The sequence below is a fragment of the Chrysochloris asiatica genome, unplaced genomic scaffold (assembly GCF_000296735.1).
Source record: "Chrysochloris asiatica unplaced genomic scaffold, ChrAsi1.0 scaffold00013, whole genome shotgun sequence".
In the NCBI taxonomy this organism is placed as follows: domain Eukaryota; kingdom Metazoa; phylum Chordata; class Mammalia; order Afrosoricida; family Chrysochloridae; genus Chrysochloris; species Chrysochloris asiatica.
The window spans coordinates 31,773,534-31,793,016 of record NW_006408531.1 but is presented as its reverse complement, the minus strand read 5'-3'; the positions used below and the strand labels follow the sequence as shown (position 1 = coordinate 31,793,016).

General features: G+C 43.3%; 1 protein-coding gene across 1 annotated transcript in view; it reads left to right on the top strand.

Moving 5' to 3' along the window:
* The first annotated feature begins 3,322 nt into the window (after positions 1-3,322).
* The window catches only part of RNF217 (ring finger protein 217), a 141,037-nt gene continuing 124,876 nt past the window's right edge, over positions 3,323-19,483 (top strand). The window contains exon 1 of the mRNA XM_006834692.1: positions 3,323-4,183. Within this exon, the coding sequence (XP_006834755.1) occupies positions 3,323-4,183 (861 nt within the window). The remainder of the gene's footprint in view (positions 4,184-19,483) is intronic.

Genomic DNA, 19,483 nt, shown 5'->3' with positions numbered 1-19,483 from the left:
AGGTGCAGCTGGTGAGCTTGAACTGCCGACCTTATAGTTCAAACGGCTTTGCTATCTGGCACACCAACCTACAGTGCCACACTGGTGGTGGTTGTGGCTGTGTGCCGTCGAGTGAGTCGGTTCCAACTCATAGCGACCCTGTACAGGGTTTTCGAGGCTGTAAATCTTTACCGGAGCAGAAAGCCTCCTCTTTCTCCCGCAGAACAGCTGGTAGTCTGGAACTACTGGCCTTGTGGTCGCAGGCCAATTCATAACCACTACGCTACCAGAGCTCCTTAGCACCACACTAGGACTCCAAAATAGGACTAGTATAAAAATGGGACAGCTGCTGAGAAGTGCCAGTCGGTTCCGACCCATAGCAACCCTGTATAGGGTTTCCGAGGAGCAGCTGGTGAGCTTGAACCACCGACCTTTTGCAGTCTGAACTGCAAACCCATAGCGAAACACCAGGACTCCCAAAAAATAGCACTAGCATACAAATATTATTTTGCCAAATTTGGTATTTTTGTTGTTATATACCATTATTTCCACAAATCTCAAAATAACAGTTAAGTCTTACAAAGATAAGAAAAATTAAATTTAAGCTAGCAATAATGTGAATAAAAAGGTTTTAAAGATTTTGCATGTTGAAAACATTTTCTTTTAAATATTTCAGAAAATATTTATAACTTTATTGATCCCACAATATTTGAGAAACAGCTTGTGGTATTTACCAAAGCAGCTGGATTCTCCGACTCCCCCGTGGTAGCAGCAGTATGCTAACAGAGAGAGAATTATTTGCCACAATTTTTAAATTAATACAGCTGGACGACTTAAGCTAGTGGCTTAGAAATTTTCAGAATCATCTAATTCTCTTGCTAAGTTTTGTCTAGCAAAATGCTAAAACCGGTTAACATAGCCCATAAATAAAAATAGCCAGTTACTTCGCTTTATTGTCTACGGAAATCTATTTCATTATGTGACAAGGACAAGGAAACGCCTCCCCCTCCTTTTTTATATTGTGGTGGTGGTTATGTGCTGTGGAGTTAGAACTGACTCATAGCGACCCTGTACAGGGTTTCCGAGGCTGTAAATCTTTACCGGAGCAGAAAGCCTCAGCTTTCTCCCGTATTATTCTTGTATTGGTGGATCTCATCCTGTCTCAATGGCATCTTTTTGCTTGGGAAAGCAAGAAAAAATGAGAGCCTATGAAAGTTAATGGAGTCCTGGTGTGGCGCTGTGGGATAATGCACTAAATGGCAAAGTCAGTTTGAACCACAAGGTCGGTGGTTCAAACTCACCAGCCGCTCCTTGGAAACCCTATACAGGGTCCCTACGAGTCAGAACTAACTCACTGGACTTAACGACAATAATGAAAGTTAATGAATTTCTATTTTTGCAGCGTTATTTTTGTGAGGTTCCTAAGACCATTCTCAAGTTTAGTAATTTTCTAGGGCTCGCAGAACCCAGAAAAGACTGTTTTCTCATATTTGCAATTTATTGCAGTGAAAGGATGCAGATTAAAATCAATAATGGGAAAAGACACATAGGACAGGGTCTAGGTGATATCAGGAACAGAGCTAACAGCTATCCTCTCCCAATAAAGTCATATATATGTATACATAAGGAGCTCTGGTAGCGTAGTGGTTACGAATCGGGCTGCGAACCACAAGGTCAGCAGTTCGAAACTACCAGTTGTTCCGCGGGAGAAAGATGAGGCTTTCTACTCCCGTAAAGATTTACACCCTCGGAAACCCTGTACAGAGTCGCTATGAGTCGGAACCGACTGTAAGGCACATAACAACAACAACAACAACATATATATACATATTGTCATCTAGTCTGTTCTGACTCTAAGTAACCCTGTATGGAGTTTCTGAGGGTTTGAACTACTGACCTTGTAGTTCGAAGTCCAGTGTTGACCCTACAATACCACACCAGGAGTCCATAAAGTCATATGGACCATATTTATTTCTTCCAGCAATGACGCATAACAATTTGTAGGGAATATTGTCAGCCAGGGAAGCTCACCTGAGTTTTGGTATTCGGGGCTTTTATTGGGGGCCCATCATGTTGACATGGACGACAGCTGCCCATTTGAGGTTAGTTTCCAGTTCCTCCAGAGGTTAAACTGATAACCAATGTTCCAAGTTCCCTACCAAAAATCATATTGTCGGTGCGTGGTGTGGCCAAAGATCCCGAGTCATACGGAGACATTCTTATCGGGCAAAGCATTCCCAAGGTTTAGAGGTTAGGATCTGGGGGCAAGGGCTAAATCTTTCCTTGAACAAGGCTAATCCTCTACTGCACAGTGTATTTTTTAATCAATCTGTAGTATACATTTCTAGAGATTAGGGCCTATCCTGTTGTTTCTGCCCTATACCAAACTTTTCTCTGATTGTTGCTGTTAAGATCTTCCAGTTAGATCCATCTCACAAAGACACTGTAAAGGGTTTCTGAGGAGTGGCTGGTGGGCCAGACTTGTGGTTAGCAGTCTGGTGCTTATCCTACAGAGCCACACCAGGACTCTCCATTATGGTACCTTTATGTCTTGATTTTTTTTCACATTGCCCTTTGAGCAAAAAGGAGTTTGTGATAATTGTTAGCTCCAAACAGGTGATGTTGTAATTCCCGCATCTCAGCTCTTAGATCACACGCTTTGGGGAGTGCGTGTGTGTGCGCTTGTGCCTGCGCATGGGTGTACGTGTGGGAAGGTGTGCGCCAAAGGGGTGGGGTGAAGGGCTGTGAGGGCTCGAGGTGAAACACCAGAGGAGGAAGGTCTTTGGCTCAGGCCTCTTCACCCCCACCCTCCCCGCCTAAGGGCAGAGACTTGCTAGATTTCTGGCTGCACCTCCTAGTGTGCGCCGCTACAGCGCCACAGGCCCCGCGACCCTTTGACCACCGCCCTCCGGCCGGCCCTCCCACTCGGCCATCAGCCAGGACCAGCGATGGCTTTGGACTGACCGACGCCTCCCCTGGAAACCCCCCCACCCCTGCCCAGGGCTCCTGGGGGGGCCGCTCCGCTAGGACCTGCATGCGGGGCGGGCACGCCCGCGCCCGGAGCGAGCGCCCCTTGGCGCCCCCGAGGCGGTGCCGGGCCGCGCCAAAGAACGAGGAGGAGGCGGAGCGGACCGGGCCAGACTCCCATTGCGCAGCAGCCCGGGAGCACGGGCTCCGGGGAGGGAGTTCGGGGCGTCCCGGCACCGGAGGAGGGACCCGGAAGCAGAAGCGGAGCAACGAGTGGAGTCTAGCCGCTGCCCCCGCTGCCCGCTGGCGCCTGTGAGGGTCCCGGCGGGGGTCCCGGCGTCTGGATGGGCAGCGGCGGCACGGGCCGCGGGAGGCGATGGGCGAGGAGCAGAGCACGGTGAGCAGTGGCGGCGGGCCCCTGGAGGCGCGGGTCTCCGCTGGTGGCTCCGCAGGCCACCCCAAGCCCTCAGGATCACTGGGGGACCGCGCGGGGGAGCCCAGGTCGCGCGCCAACTCCTTGGAGCCAAGCGACAGCAGCTGCGGAAGCAACTCGGACTGCGTGGACACGAGCGCCCAGGAGCCCGCGCGGAACCTGGGAGCCCTGGGCTGGAGGAAGAATCAAAAGCAGAGGCAGTCCGAGGGACTGGCACTCATCGGGCCTCTCAACCCCCAGACTTTGCAACAGCAATTGGAGGATAAGGAGGAAGAAGAGAAGGAAGGAAAAGAGGGAGGGAGAGAACAGCTTGGGGCGCCCCCCAGCGAGGAGCCAGAGACCAGGTCCCAGCTCTCGGACGGGCTTGTCCTGGACGTGCCTGGCCAGCAGTGCCTCCCGCCAGCCAAGAAACAGGTTTTCTGTTCAGTGTACTGTGTGGAGAATGACATGCCTGAGACCCCCACTAAGGAGCAGATCTCGCCATCCTCATTGCTATCTAGGGCTCCTCCGGTGCCTAGAACTCCCAGCCCTCCCGCTTCTTTCCCCAGACCCCTTCCAACTGACCCCCTCTCCCCCGATGGCGGCAGCATTGAGCTGGAGTTCTACCTGGCGCCCGAGCCATTCTCTGTGTCCACCCTGTTGGGAACTCCATCCTACAGTGGCCTGGGCGGGGCAGGGGATCCCTATGCGCCCCTAATGGTGCTGATGTGCCGGGTGTGCCTGGAAGACAAGCCCATCAAGCCCTTGCCGTGCTGCAAGAAGGCCGTGTGCGAGGAGTGCCTCAAAGTCTACCTGAGCTCCCAGGTAACTTTCCCCCTTCTGTAGCCTCTTCTGTACCCCATTTTTTAACACAAATCACTGGCCAGGAAGTCCTTCTTAGGAGCTCCCTGCCCTCAGGAAAAGGTAATGAGACACCTTTACTGAAGACTTCTCTTAGTCACATCTCAGTTGTGAGATGTGTGTGGTGGTTTACTTGACTTGAATTAAATTTTTCCGAGCTTCAGGATTTGGTTGGCAGCTGTAGAAGGAATAGGGTACAGTGATTTGTACTTTATTTCCTTTACTAGATTTGCAAGCAAGAGCTGGCTCAAAAGGAGGGCAGAGAGAGTGTCTCACTGGCGTGGTATTCCAGAAACTAACAAGTAGTGGGCATATAATAAATGTTTATTAAATTGGCAAAGGATTGAGATTCAGATTTTTGATCCAAGATACCTGAATTGTGTGCCATGTTGCTGTGCCAAATATTCCAGCGAAGGGTACTTATTTTTATTCTCATTGATTCAGTCCCTGGCCCATGGCCCACTTTTCTGTTTTCTTTTTCCAGTAAAGTTGAAGTACTTTTCTTCTCTGAAGTTGTAAGCCAGTACTTTATTTTTGTAATAAGGAAACAAAACAGAAGTATCAAAACAAAGAAAAGTTAGCCTAAGAAGTTTTAGCAAAACAATCACTGGTGGTTGGTGAAACTTTCTTCCTTAGTCCCTTATTTGAAAGCATTTTTTGTTTTCTTTTGGAAAGTTTCAGAATGCAGTAGACCAGCCTTCCTTCATTGAGAGTGAATGCATTCTTCTAGCAGTTTTCAGTGTGTTATTTCTCTGCCAGTGTTTTGCACAATCCGAAATGCCCTTTGATCCCTGTCTGATTATCCTAAGCCTATTCCTCTTTCAAAATCCTGTCTGTTGAAGTGCCAGCTCTTCTGTGTAGCTTTACCTCAACCTCCATCCCTCAGGCCACCACTTAAATACTATCCAAATACTTCTTAGTGGTTTCTGTGTGCTGAAGTTGTTACTTAGGTGTCTTGCTAAACTGGGGTGGACATTGTTTCGGAGTCCCCAGATACCGTTGTCACATAGCGGGTGTTTAATAAGATTGATAGAAGAAATCTGAACCAGGGTATACTCATTACTGTGATCCTGTACCCTATATTTTGTAACTAATCATGCGTGGGTTAAGGCTGAAAGTGTGTTTGGTGTCCAACTAAAAATGCAAAGGGAAACAAACAGAATGGAGTGTTAATGCAAACAATAACATGGTCAAGATACTTCTAATTATCCAAACAAAATAATGGGCATAAAATAGTGAGAGACTATGGTGTCTCTTTCATGCTGTATCCAGAAACATAACTTATTTAAAATGGGAAGAATGTCTGAAGCTCATTGTGGTAGTTTCTATGACATCACCATCAAACAAATATTTATATTGATATCTTCCTTGTGCCAAGTCCTGTAGTGGGATCTTACATCATTACCACTTGGGCCTTACACCATGAAAGCCACTATGAGACCATATGTGTACATAAGAACAATACAAGGTAGCCTGTAATGAGATGTAAACACTGCAACAATACAGGCAGTCCCCGAGTTACAGACCTCTGGCTTATGTTCAACCCAGCATTATGAACCAATCCTGTAAAGCCTATTAAGAATTTGAGATACATAGAAAACATGATGAGTCATGCATGTGGGCATGCGTCCACCTCAGGACTTTTCATACTTAAGATTCACTGTGCCATCATCCCTCTCCCCTCCCCCTCAGATCTGTATTCAAATGTCACCCATGTGGCCTTCTCTTTTGTTGTTGAAATGTTGTCAAGTTGGTTCCAACTCAGAGCAACCCTGTATAGAGTTTCTGTAAAGCGGCACATAAGTTTGAGCAGCCAGTTTTGTGGTTAGTAGTCCAATGCTTATCCTCCAGCACCATACCAGGATTCTGTTAGCACCCATTTGAAATTGAGCCTTGCTCCCACCCCACTCCACTTGCCATTCCCTTTCTTGCTTGCCTGTGTTTTCATACCTCTTTTAGCCTCTCTCTGCCTGTTTCTTCAGTGAGAAATAACTGTAGACTATGAGCTGTAATAACCCACCAATTCTCAAGCAAAACACAGTCAAGCTGCATGGTCGTTTTGCTGCCTTACTGAATGAGAGCAAAATGAAATGGTGCTTATTTCTTATTGGGTTTCTTAGGTTTGACAAAAGGAAACCTGTCATGTCTGAATTTGCAGGACTTCTGAAACCTTTTAAAATAATATTCAGTGTGAATTGGAATATTGTGTAGTTAATTTAAATTTTTCTGATGAGGGATGCTGAGTTCTTTGAAAGACGATCAGAACTTGGGAGACTGGATTTGTGGCTAAGTTTCCTTCCATTCGTGCTAAGGACTGAATGTATGGCAAAAGCCAATAAGGAGGTGTCATCAGTATCTTAAGTACAGACATAGCAGATTAGGCAGTGAATTAATACCTACATACTGTGTATGAATAACAGGTTTTCTTTTTCAAAACATGATTTTCCCTGTGGCTGTCACTGGCGCTGGGACTCCTGTGAAACGGCGTAGTAGGTGCTGTCCACTTTCTGATTGCCTTGATGGAGAGGGATTGCAGTGATAGATTTTGCTGGTTTAGAGGCTCCAGTGTACTAAGCCAGACAGACACTGGAAGTTACATTGGTTTATACTATATAACAACAAAAAAACTAAAAACCTTTCCCATCAAAATACCACAAAAACACACTGCTTTTGAGTTGATTTTGACTTAGGGTCTTTGAGACTAAACCTTTATAGGAGTAAACAGCCTCATCTTTCATCCAAAGCATGACTGATGGATTTGAACCATCGTTCCAGAGTAAATAAATCCTGGATATATAAAGTTTAGATGCGCATTTACTATTGTCCCATGTTGTATATGTGAATATGGCTAATGCACACAAACCCAGTGATGTCTGCCGTCTCCTATTGGCCACTGAGCCCTCCCAAGTTTGGAGCTTCTTGTCTGATTTGGCCTTCAGTGCATTTTTCCTAGGAAGAGAGATTTATTATTGGTTGCTTGTATTTGTTTCATAGAATAATGTTGCCATCATTTAGAAATTCTCCACAGATATATTTCCTTTTTGATTTTGGTTTTAGGTAGGAAAATCTGTTACAAATATGAAGCATTACCATTTAGTACTTTAGGCCCTGAGGGGATTTCTAAGGTAACAGCTGCTGTGGCTTTCACCATTCTGCTTAAAAGTGCTATGAATCGGCAGATGCGTGTAAATTGGAATGCATACACCTGTCAAAAGGGTATTAATAGAGACAAGCAACATGTTTCTAAAGATTGTGAATAAAACAATTGCTAGGAAACTAATGCTCTTAAATGATGGTTTTCTACTGTAGTCACCCTAGAATCAGTGACCTAGGCTAGGGGTGAAAGTTTATCTCTGCGTCATTCAGACTTTCATATGGTGAAAGTGTACCATAAGTTTTCCCCCCTTAATACACATATATTTTAGATATTTGTATACAAAAAATTAAACCTACTGGCATCAAAGGAGCTCTGGTAGCTTAGTAGTTACGACTTGGGCTGCTAACCTCAGGGTCAGAAGTTCGAAACTTCCAGCGGTTCCGCGGGAGAAAGATGAAGCTTTCTGCTCCTGCAAAGATTTACAGCCTCGGAAACAAAGTACTCATCACCACTGCCATCAAATCAATTCTGTGTCATAGCCACCCTCTGCTGTAGGGTTTCTAAGACTGTAAATTTTTATGGGAACAGACAGCTTCATCTTTCTCCCGTAAGCCGCTGGTATACTTAAACCATGGAGCTGTGGTTAGCAGTCCAATGTTTATCGTACAGTGAAACCAGGGGGTTTTAAAAAATAACCTGGTGATTCTTTGTCTCCTAAAGAAGACTATAGAAAGTGCCATGGGCTTCCAGGAGAATCAGTAGATCTGTATTGGAAGAAGTGCAGCCCAAGTGGCTCCTTCGAGGCCAAGATGGTCAAACTTCATCTCTCATACTTCGGACAAATTGTCAGGAGGGACCAGTCACTGGAGAAGGATATCATGTTTGGTAAGATGGAGGGTCAGAGAAAAAGAGGAAGACCCCCAATGAGATGGATTGGCAAAGTGGCAGTATGATGGACTCAAGCATGGCAACAGTAGTGAGGTTGGCCTAGGATCAGGCAGTGTTTTGTTCTGCTGTGCATAAGGTTGCTATGAGTTGGTACCGACTCGATGACACCTAACAACAACAACAGCGACAACAACAGAGTGGAGCCAATATTTTTATGTTGTTGGTGTTAAGGGCTGTCAAGTCAGTTCCAACTCATAGTGACCCTTATAGGGTTCCTGAGGAACAACTGGTAGTTTTGAACTGCCGGCCTTGCTGTTAGCAGTCCAGTGCTTATCCTACAATGCTGCACCAGGACTCTGTGCTTGATACGGAGCCATAAAAAAGAGAGTAATTAAATGTGAACTTAATCTTTTTATTATGAATTTGTGATGGACAATTTAGGAACATACTTGGGTGATGATTTCTTACATTTAATGTATTCATTTATCATTGGATCACTTACACATTTAGCAGACCGTGAGCTAGTGATACTCTATAAATGAGTGAAATGCCTTCAAGGGGTCATCTTGTTAGAACAGTGTTATTACTAGGCTGGGGAGGAGATGGACAATAAAATAAATGACTTAATATATTAGAAGATTATAAGGACTATGAAGAATGAGTAGTAGGGGAAGGATGATAAGGAGAAGGAGCTATTTTTCGTATTTTTTATTATGTTTTGGAGCGTTGTCAGGGAGGGTTGCTTTGCAAGGTCACTTTTGAGCAGAAACCTTCTTGTGGGAAATGAGGGAACAAGCTTTGAGGATGAATATATAGCAGACTAGCAACTGCAGTGTTCCAGAGGCAAGAGCATGCTTGAGACAGATGTTCAGGAGTGACAAGGAGAGCCATGTGACTGAAACATTGGGAATGAGTTGGGGTGTGGTAAGATTAGCCCAAGAGGGGTAGGAGAAGCAAGTCACTTTGGACTTCAGTTTTCTCTGCTCTAGGAAGATTATAAGCAGAAGAGTAACCAGATATAACGTAAATCTTTAAATAAATTACTTTCTTTCATTGTTGGGAATATACTATAGGCGATAAGAGTTATAGTAAAAATATCAGAAAACTGTGACTACAACCTAGAGGAGAGATGATATAGTTTAGACTAGAGTATTAGAGACAAATATGGTCCTCAGTGATTGAATTCTCAACAAATTGCGAAGCTACAGCTAACAAAATTTGCTGGTGATTGGAAGTGGGTTAAGAGAAAAAGATATAACTCAAGTTTTGTGCCCAAGCATTAGAAAAATGGAGTTGCCATTTAATGAGAAATACGATTGTTGTTAAGTGCCATTGAATCATTTCCTACTCATAGCCACCTTGTATAGGGTTTCAGAGAAGTAGTTGGTGGGTTTGAACTGCCAACCTGGTGGTTCGCTGGCCAGTGCTGATCATACAGTGGCCGGAGTTCAAGGAGAGTCAGAAATTCATGCGAATTTTGAAATGCCATTTAGACATTCATGAACGAATGTTGAGTAGGTGGGTGTAGTTTTGATTCAAAAGAGAAGTCCAAATCAGAGCTACAAATTGGAACATTATTGGCCTACTGATGGTATTTAAAGCCTTGAAACTGGATGAGGTTGCCTGGTGATAGCAGATATGAGGATTGAGTTTGAGCATACAGATGTTTGTTGTTGTTGCTATGTTCTGTCGAGTCGGTTCTGACCCATAGCACCCTGTGTAGGGTTTCCTAGCAGCAGTGGTGAGCTTAAACCACTGATCTTGATGTTCAAACTGATTTTGAAGTCCAGTGCATTAACCCACAGCTTTGTACCAGGACTTAATATAGATGTTTAGAAATAATTTAATCTCTCCCAAGGTGGTACAAACTGTTAACTGATAAGCTACCAACCAAAAGCTTGAAGGTTTGAATCCACCCAGAACTGATTCAGAAGAAAAGCCTGGTGATTTACTTAGGACAAAACAGCCATTGACAACCCTGTTGTGATACGTGAGATCACCATGAGTCAGAATCGACTCCATGGCAACTGGTATAGCACAGGAACATCTGAAGGAACCAGCAAAGAATCAGAAATGGAATGAATCACGTAGGCAAGGAGAAAGCCATGATAGGATGGTTAAAGTGAAACCAAACAAAGTCTTTTTAAAAAGGAATGAATAACCGTCTGTGTCATGATTTTGATAGTTACAGCAGGATAGGGATTGAAATAGACAGACTTCTAACAGAGAGGCCATTGGCAACCATGACCAGTATTGTTTTAATTGGCAGTGGTAGGGTTGGCTTTCTGATTGAATGAGTTCTGGAGGGAACTGGAAGCGAGGATGTAGAGAAGTGAGTTTTCAACAATTCCATTCCTGCCTTGTAGGTATTATTATGCTACATGAAGAAACTCAATGTTAGAGAAGTTAAGTAACTTGCCAAAAGTCCCCAAAGTAGAGAATAACAAGGTGGGATTTATATCTAGATCTTCTAGGCTAGGCTCTACAACCTATTACCTTTTTACATTCTTAGAAAGTAGCATTTTAATTTTAAGTAAATTTTTTTATGTTTTCCAAAACATGTCTTTATTATGTTTTCTGAAAGTTTAAGACAATTCAGATCCAGTGAAAGATTGTTATCAAACTCAATCTCGGATCTTCATGTAAGAAAATAAAAAGGAGTTTAATTTACTTACTGCTAAGTTTGAGTGGAAGCGTATCTAAGAGAATATACTTAACTCTCTGGCATTTTTTTTGCTTTTATTACAGCTTTTAACTTGTTACTATCTCTTAATGTTGGTGTCCACTTGGTCCTATCCAAAATCCTCTTCTCCTCATTTTACATACTGCTATTGGGGCCATTTCATCTACTCCCATGGTTTGTTTCAAAATAATATTTATTTGTTGTGAACTTTCAAATGCTTATCTAGACCAGGTCTCTCTTCTTACCTTCAGTACAATACTGTTGTTGTTAAGTGTCTTCAAGTAGGTTCTTACTCATGTGCAGGATGTTTAAGGAGCAGCTGGTGAATTTGAACTACCAACTTTGTAGTTTAAATCAACTTTGTGGTTCACTTCTTACCATGCAGCACTACATTAGGACTCCAGTACAATATGTTGTTGTTGTTAAGTGCTGTTGAGTTGGTTCCGACTCATAGGGTTTCCAAGGAATGGCTGGTGAGTTTGAACCCTGACCTTGTGGTTCAAACTGACCTTCTGGGCCAGCGATTTACCCTACAGCACCACACCAGTGCAATGCAGCCATCTTTTTTCACTTGGACGTCCTACCCACTGCCACTTTACAACGTTTAAAGCTAAGTCTTCCTCTCTCCTTTCTTGCTTTTTTCCTTTGAATTCCCAGTTTACGTTAAGTTTTACCTAGGTCAGAAACTTGCGAGTCTTCATTGGGTTCTTCCTCTTTCTCATTTTCTTATATCTAGTTAATCATCAAGTCCTTCCAATTTATTAAACTGGTGTGGAGGTGGTGTCTCACCCCCTCTAACTTCACGAGGAAGGAGGATGATCATTATCAGCGTCTCAACTACCCAAGCCTTATTCCTGTGAAGCCTGCCTTCACCTGCCAAACATGTTACCAATTCTGACACCAACTGTCCCTCCCCCAGAACTTTCTACTTCTCTGCAGGGTTCAGTAATTTGTTGTGGTGGAACTCACAGAAAATAATCATGACTATGGTGTTTCGTTAGGGAAGTGACAGGATCAGAAATGACTCAGAAAAAAAAGAAATGACTCAGGATACAGTTCTTTAGTCCAGACAACCATCTTCTCAGCAGTGCCTGAAGGCATTTCTTTCTCTGTCCCTTGGCTTCTTGGCCTTTGCCTTACTTGGATAAGTATGACATAGTTCTTTTAGCTCTGCTGATAGGTGCCTAGGGGCACCCCCTTTCACCAGTAATCCTTTTTCTGCCAAGTACCTGGAGGCATCCAACTCTGATAGCCACCCTGTTGTCTAAAGGTGCTCAACTTTCTTGATCTGTGGGCCCAGAAGCCCACCCTGCCCTGCGTCTCCTGCTAAGCTCCAGTTTTGCTGATTCATTTCTCTGCCACTACTTCTCATAGTCTTTCTTTGTCTCAACAAGGTGTTGTTGTTGTTGTTGTTAAGTGCCGTCGAGTCGATTCCGACCCATAGCAACCCTGTACAGGGTTTCCGAGGGTGTAAATCTTTACAGGAGTAGAAAGCCTCATCTTTCTCCCACGGAGCGGCTGGTAGTTTCAAACCGCTGACCTTAAGGTTCGCAGCCCGATTCGTAACCACTACGCTACCAGAGTGTTACAGCTTTCTTATCTCCTGGGTCAAAGACAGTTTCAGCACAGGGATTCTGGCTCCACAGGATGTACTCCACTACTGCCTCTTCTTTCTTGGTGGTCATGAGATCCTTTTCATGTTAGGGTTTTATATACCTTGTTTGCAGGCCTCTTCCCCTCCCCCCACCTCCAACACACATATTATTAGTAAGCTATCCAAGCTCCTTGATGGGCCAGTCTTAGGAGTCCTGGTGTGGCGCTGTGGGCTAATGTGCCAGACTGCAAAGCTGTTTGAACTGCAAGGTCGGCGGTTCAAGCTCACCAGCTGCTCCTCGGAAACCCTATACAGGGTTGCTATGGGTCGGAGTTGACTCAATGGCACTTCACAACAACAACAACATATAGTCCTGGTGTGATGCTGTAGGATAAGCACTGGACTGCTAACTATAAGATTAGTAGTTCAAACCCACAGTAGTTCAAACCCACCAGCTGCTCCTTGGAAACCCTATATTGAGTTGCTAGAGTTGGAACCAATTTGGTAGCACTTAACAACAACAACCTAGTCATGCTAACCGAAAGGTCAGAGGTTCAAACCTACCATATATTCCTTGGGAGATCTATATAGGCTCACGATCAATCGGAACCGATTTGATGGCACTTATCAACAGCAACATTTGATAGGAGTTAGAAAGAGCTAGAAGAACAATGTTAAGTACTTTACTGTACCACATAAATATCACTACTAAAATATTTCTATAGTCTTGATTTCTGCTGTCTTTCCTTTGTCCATGTTTCATCATCTTGTTTCCTAGATCCCAACAGCAGATTCCTACTTGATCCCAGTGCTCCAGCCTTGACTGACTCCTGTCTACTTTCTACATTCTTCATAATGCAAAACTGAATATTGCGCTCCCCATCTTGGGCCTTTCAAGGTCTGCCTCTTGCACTTAGAAGAGAATCTAAACTTCCTAACATAGTTCATGTGTCCCTAAATGATTTGGCTCCTGTATACCCATCCAACCTTTGTTTCCCATTAAGTACCTTCTAAGCCTGTTGTTGTTATGTGCCATGGAGTCGGTTCTGACTCATAGCGACCCTGTACAGGGTTTCCGAGGTTGTAAATCTTTACGGGAGCAGAAAGCCTCATCTTTCTCCCACAGAACAGCTGGTAGTTTCAAACTGCTGCCCCTGAGATTAGCAGCCCAATTCGTAACCACTATGCTACCAGAGCTCCTTTTCTAAGCCTATAAGTATATTAAATTTCTTTTTATGCCTAAGATTGCCATGACTTTCTTAATGATTACACTCTGCTTCTGGTGGCATGAGGCTCTGTCTAGGCTGAATTCTTTGTTTCCATGAACCCCCAACTTCCTCTTTGCCTGTTTTAGTCCCATTCATTCATCTAGTTTCAGCTTCCTTTGAAAATGTTCCTTGACTCCCTGTATATAGATTAAGCATCCTTCTTATATTATTCTTTGATAATCTTCTGTGCTTATTGTGACATACTTCTTAAAAGTGTTTAAATTGTCCATTTCTATGTGCCTAAGCTATGCTCCCATTGGGCTATAAATTAGTAATTCAAATAGAGATTTTATTAATCTTTGTGCTGATCAGTTTATGAATTTGTGGTATGTTGTTAGGCATAAAATAAATATTTGTGAAATGGATTTATTATTTACTCCATAAATAATATACTAGAGGCTGGTGTATAAATTGTTGGAATAAGCCACCAGAATGATATTTACAAACATAAGCCTTAACATTGCGTTATTTTGATTTAAAGGCCCTAAAGACCTTTCCATTGCTTTGTTCATTAAACTATGGAGATAGTTGGGCCGCTGTCCTCCTCTTCAGCCCCGTCTGCCTTCACTCGCTTCTCTTTACCCAGTGTCCTTTGTCCTGTTACTTTTCCTCATATTTCAGATCTCAGGTTTTCTTAGTCTCTAGATTGAATCAGTCTTATGAATTCTCTCAGAAATGTCTTGATTCTGCTGTCAGTGTGTTTGTCCCTTTGTGGAGTTACATATATACGTGATGATTTCATGTGTGATCATTTAACTGTCCCCCACTCACTACTCCTGGTATGGCGCTGTAGGCTAATGTGTCAGACTGCAAAGCCATTTGAACTGCAAGGGCAGTGGTTTAAGGTCACCAGCTGCTCCTCGGAAACCCTATACTGGGTCGCTATGGATCGGAATCAACTCGAGAACACTGAACAACAACGCACTACTAGGAGCTGTTTTCATAACTAGTACCTAGCATATAAACCGCAGAACAGAGTTGGTGTTCAATAAATAATTGTTGGGAGAGTGAGTAGATGATTAAAAATAAACCATTCTGTGTTGGGGTTAGGAGAAGAAGGAAAGTAAATATTCTGATTTTGTGATATCTTAATTCAAAATATATTTACATTTTGAATGTGATGTCATCCCGTGATTCCTGACTTTATCTTGGTGGGTCACAGAGATACTGCTTCTTTAATTGTAACACTTCTTTTTGGTTTCTATAGCTCCTCCTTAACAAATTCCTCCAGCATCTTGTGGCTTACAACCATTTTCTTTTGATCATGACGTTGTGGGTCAGGAATTTGGGACAGTGTCAGCTGGCCAGTTCTCTCTTGGGTTTTTTCATGTGGTAGACGTCAGATGCCAGCTCACTCGCTTGACTAGCAGTTGATGCTGGCTGTCGACCTGAGTGCCTACATGTGACCTGGTCAGCATTGTAGTCTCGGAGCAGTGGGATTTGTTACACAGAGGCTGGCCTTTCCTTGAACCAGCATCACAAGGGAACCAGGTAAAAGCTGCGTGATCTTTCCTACCTGAGATTTGGAAGCCAACCAGCATGACTTCCACTGCATTTTATGGGCTATAGCAGTCACACATCTGACCAGATCTAAAATGATGGAGCACAGCCCTTAATTTACTTGTGTGACTGTCAGAGAATTTGGAAGCCAGGCTTTAAAACCACCATAATATTTCAGACAAAGATCAGGACCATAGTGAATTTAGGTAGTAAGACTTTTTTTTTTTTTTAATTTGAGCCTGAATTTTATTGGTTTAAAAAGTAAATTAATGTCTTGGAAATCTTTTAATTAGATTCTCTAATTTGCATTATTCTACTAGTGAATGTGAACTCCTGATGTGGTGTGCTGTAGGATCAGCACTGAACTGCGTACCACAAGGTCATCAGTTCAAGCTCATCAGCTGTTCCTAGGAAAACCCTACACAGGGTTGCTATGAATCAGCACTTAGCAACAACAACAACATCATTGTTTCATACACTTTGGTGCTGTGTTTATTTTGTGATTTATTCTTCAACAATAGATAACAATAACATTCACTTGTTGTTAGGTATCAGTTCGGAATCATAGCGACTATGTATGACAGAAGGAAACACTGCCAGGTTCTGGGCCATCCGCAGAGTCTCTCCTGTGCTTGCCATAGTTGTTGCAGTCATGGGGTCATCCCATCTTGTCAAGGGTCTTCTTCTCTTTTATTGACTTTCTTCCAACCATCATAATATCATTCAAGACTCACTTAGTTTTAAGTCAAGTTTACATAAAGCTGTTCTCTTCTGAAGTTTAATATTTTAGATAATTATAATGGAAATATCTCAAGATCAGGGTCAGGCTGTGATTACTTTGACTATTAACATGACCTAAAATTATTCTGTGTCTAGTTTCCTTTTCATTGTATCAAAATTTTAGTTTTAATAGTAGTTAAAATATTATTTGAAAATTTTAGTGGTATCTTTCTGAATAAAAAGAACCGATATAACAGAATCTTTAGCAATCCAGGCATATTCTTTACAGTAAAAACATTATATCTAATAGCATCTTAGAATGAACCATCCAACAAATATAATTTGTTAGCTTGATGAGCACGGACTGAACCCCTGGAGCTAGAGCCGAGAGTTAAGGAGCCTGATGGTCTAAAGTAAAGGGAGATGTGTGTGAACTCCCAGACTTGCAGCTGGTACCCATTTGACTTAGTTTGAATGGCTATGGCAGAGTTGACCAGAACCCAACCAGGTAAAGATAAGGATGTGTGATACCATGAGCACGTCAAAACTGCTACAGTTTGAGGGACTGGATTTTTTGCATGGTTGCAGTTGCTTATAGTTCCAACTAGAATGGAACATTCTTAGATCAAGGAACATGCTTGTCTTCTCAGAGCACTGGGTTGATTTGTTTTTGTTGTTAAGTGCTGTCGAGTTGATTCCAACTCATAGCTACCCCTATATAGGGTTTCGTAGGAGCGGCTGATGAGCTTGAACCACTGGCCCTGCTTCAAACCCATCATGCAGTCCAGCACATTAACCCACAGCACCACACCAGGACTCCACTGGATCGATGTTGTTGTTGTTAGGTGCCATCGAGTCGGTACTGACTCATAGCGACGTTATACACAGCAGAATGAAACACTGCCGGATCCTGGGCCAACCTCACTACTGTTGCCACGCTTGAGTCCATTGATGCTGCCACTTGGCCAGTCCATCTCGTTGGGGGGTCTTCCTCTTATTCTCTGACCCTCCACCTTACCAAACATGATATCCTTCTCCGGCGACTGGTCCCTCCTGGCAATATGTCCGAAGTAGGAGAGCCGAAGTTTGGCCATCTTGGCCTCCAAGGAGCACTCTGGCTGCACTTCTTCCAAAATGGATTTATTGGTTCTTTTGGCAGCCCATGGCACTTTCAATATTCTCTTCCAGCACCATAACTCAAAAACATCAACTCTTCTGTGGTCTTCCTTATACACTGTCCAGCTTTCACATGCGTATGAGGTTATTGAAAATACTATGGCTTGGGTCAGGTGCACCTTAGTCCTCAAGCTGACATCTTTTCTCTTCAACACTTTAAAAAGGTCTCGTGCAGCAGATTTGCCTGATGCAATACGACATTTGATTTCTTGACTTATGCTTCCATGAGTGTTGATAGTGGAGCCAGTAAGATTGATAGGGATGGGCAATTTAAAAATTGACTATCAAAAATGGGGGCTATATAAAGGCATGTAGTGGCTGGCTTACAAGCTTTCATGGGTGTGCTTATTCTCAGAATGAAGGGGACAAGGGAGAATACGCACTAAATAGTTTATTTTCCAGGGTGGGGATGATGCTGATAGGATTTTATTATTCAATTGTGAGTAATTGTTATCAGGATTAATTGTGATTGTCAAAACTGAAATTGTAGAAGATGTAACTAAAACAGAGGAGTAGTTAATCTTTCATTTATGAAAGACATGGCTAGAAAAGCCAGGGGGTGGCCTGTGATACCTTGAATTTACTTGAAATGGCTTTTCTATCCAGTGTCTTAATTCCCACCAAGTGTTTGGGTGGTATCATTCAAATTAGGTGTACAGGACTCTTTGGCTGAGATTGGTTAGTTTTGCCATCCCCTCTAGGCTTAATAGAAGCCATTTCAGAAGCAGGAACACACAGTTTCAGGACATCAAGAAGGAAGAGCATGAGATCCCTGCTTGGGAAAGTGGAGACGGCAGAGGTCATGCAATGGAGAGAGACAGACCAGCTGTGGGCTCTAGGCTCATGGACTTAGTAAAGCTGTGTGCCTAGGGGCTGGAAGCTGGCTTGCAGATTGTGCCATTTGGACATTTCAAGGAGCTTGGTAACTCTTGTCCAAGCAGGGCAGAGGCCTTGGGGCCATATGGCTTAAAGACCAAAGACAAGAGTCATCTGTCCGTGCAGTATGGCATTCCTGCTGCTTCCTGGGGTTTTTTTCTAATCCTGAATTATATATACCCAGGTCAGTTCCCTAATAAACCCCATAATCATGAATTGCAATGAATTGTCCAACCCAGATGTGAAGCAGAGAGTCCTGTGGGGATAGATGGTTGGTGTCAGAATGGGGTAAAGAAGTTTGTAGGGTGGAGGCATGCCTGACCTTTGCTTCATAAGAATCGGCTTTGGGCTAATTTTGAGTTTGACTCTTCTTTCCCCTTGTGAACCCAGAAGTCAGACATAGCTCCAACATGATTTTTGCAAGTTGACACACTGTTGGATTTTTAATTGTTGCATTCTAGTTTGTATGGGAGATTTACTGCTTGATTGGTGTCGTGTTGAATTTGTAACCCATTGCATATTGTTTGTTACTGCGGAGTGGGCTCTTTACATAGTGCCCTCATAAGCTCAGAGTAGAACTGCTTTGTCAGAGTTTCACAACTGTGACCTTTCAGAAGTAGTCAGTCATCAGGTCTGACGTGCCTCTGGGGACACCTAGGGACTCCGTTTCAGTAGGTAACCATTTTAATTTCCAGAAACAAATAGGGTGTTCTCAGATTTTTTTTGGTTGAAAATCACAGTACCTTGAAGCAGACATGGGGTATATGGCTTTTATGATGTGCCTTCCCCCACTTCTTTTCCTGAATCAGGTAACTAGATGCTGGGCTTATTCATTCATGTGAATGACTTAATCCCCTTTTAAACCTTTTTAAGCTACTTGCCTCAAAAATAATTCTCTACTGTAAGATTCAAGGGATAATTATAGGCTGGCTAGCAAATTACTTCCCTTATTGTGGTGTTGAGTCTAGCTTTAGTTTGTTATGTGATTTGCATGTGGCAAGTCAAATCATCATAGCTTTTCCTCTGGTTGTTTAACAATTTAAAACAGCAGATAAAATAAAGCAATTTGCTTTCTTTGATAATGACAGCTCCCCTCCCCTCCACCCCCACCTACAGTGTATTACCAGGAATGGTGTTAAGTGCCGTTGAGTCAGTTCTGACTTATAGCAACTCTTTGCACAACTATAACAAAACACTGCCCGATCCTGTGCCGTCCTGCTATGTTGGAGCCCATTGCTGCTGCCACTGTGCCAGTCCATCTTCTTGAGGGAATTCCTCTTTTTCACTGACCCTCCACTTTACTAAGCATGATATCCTTCTCCAGGGATCCCAAGTATGAGAGATGAGTCTTGCCATCCTGGCTTCTAAGGACTATTCTAGCAGCACTTTCTTCAACACAGATTTGTTTGTTCTTCTGGCAGTGTATGGTACTATCAGTATTCTTCTCCAACACCCCGGTTCA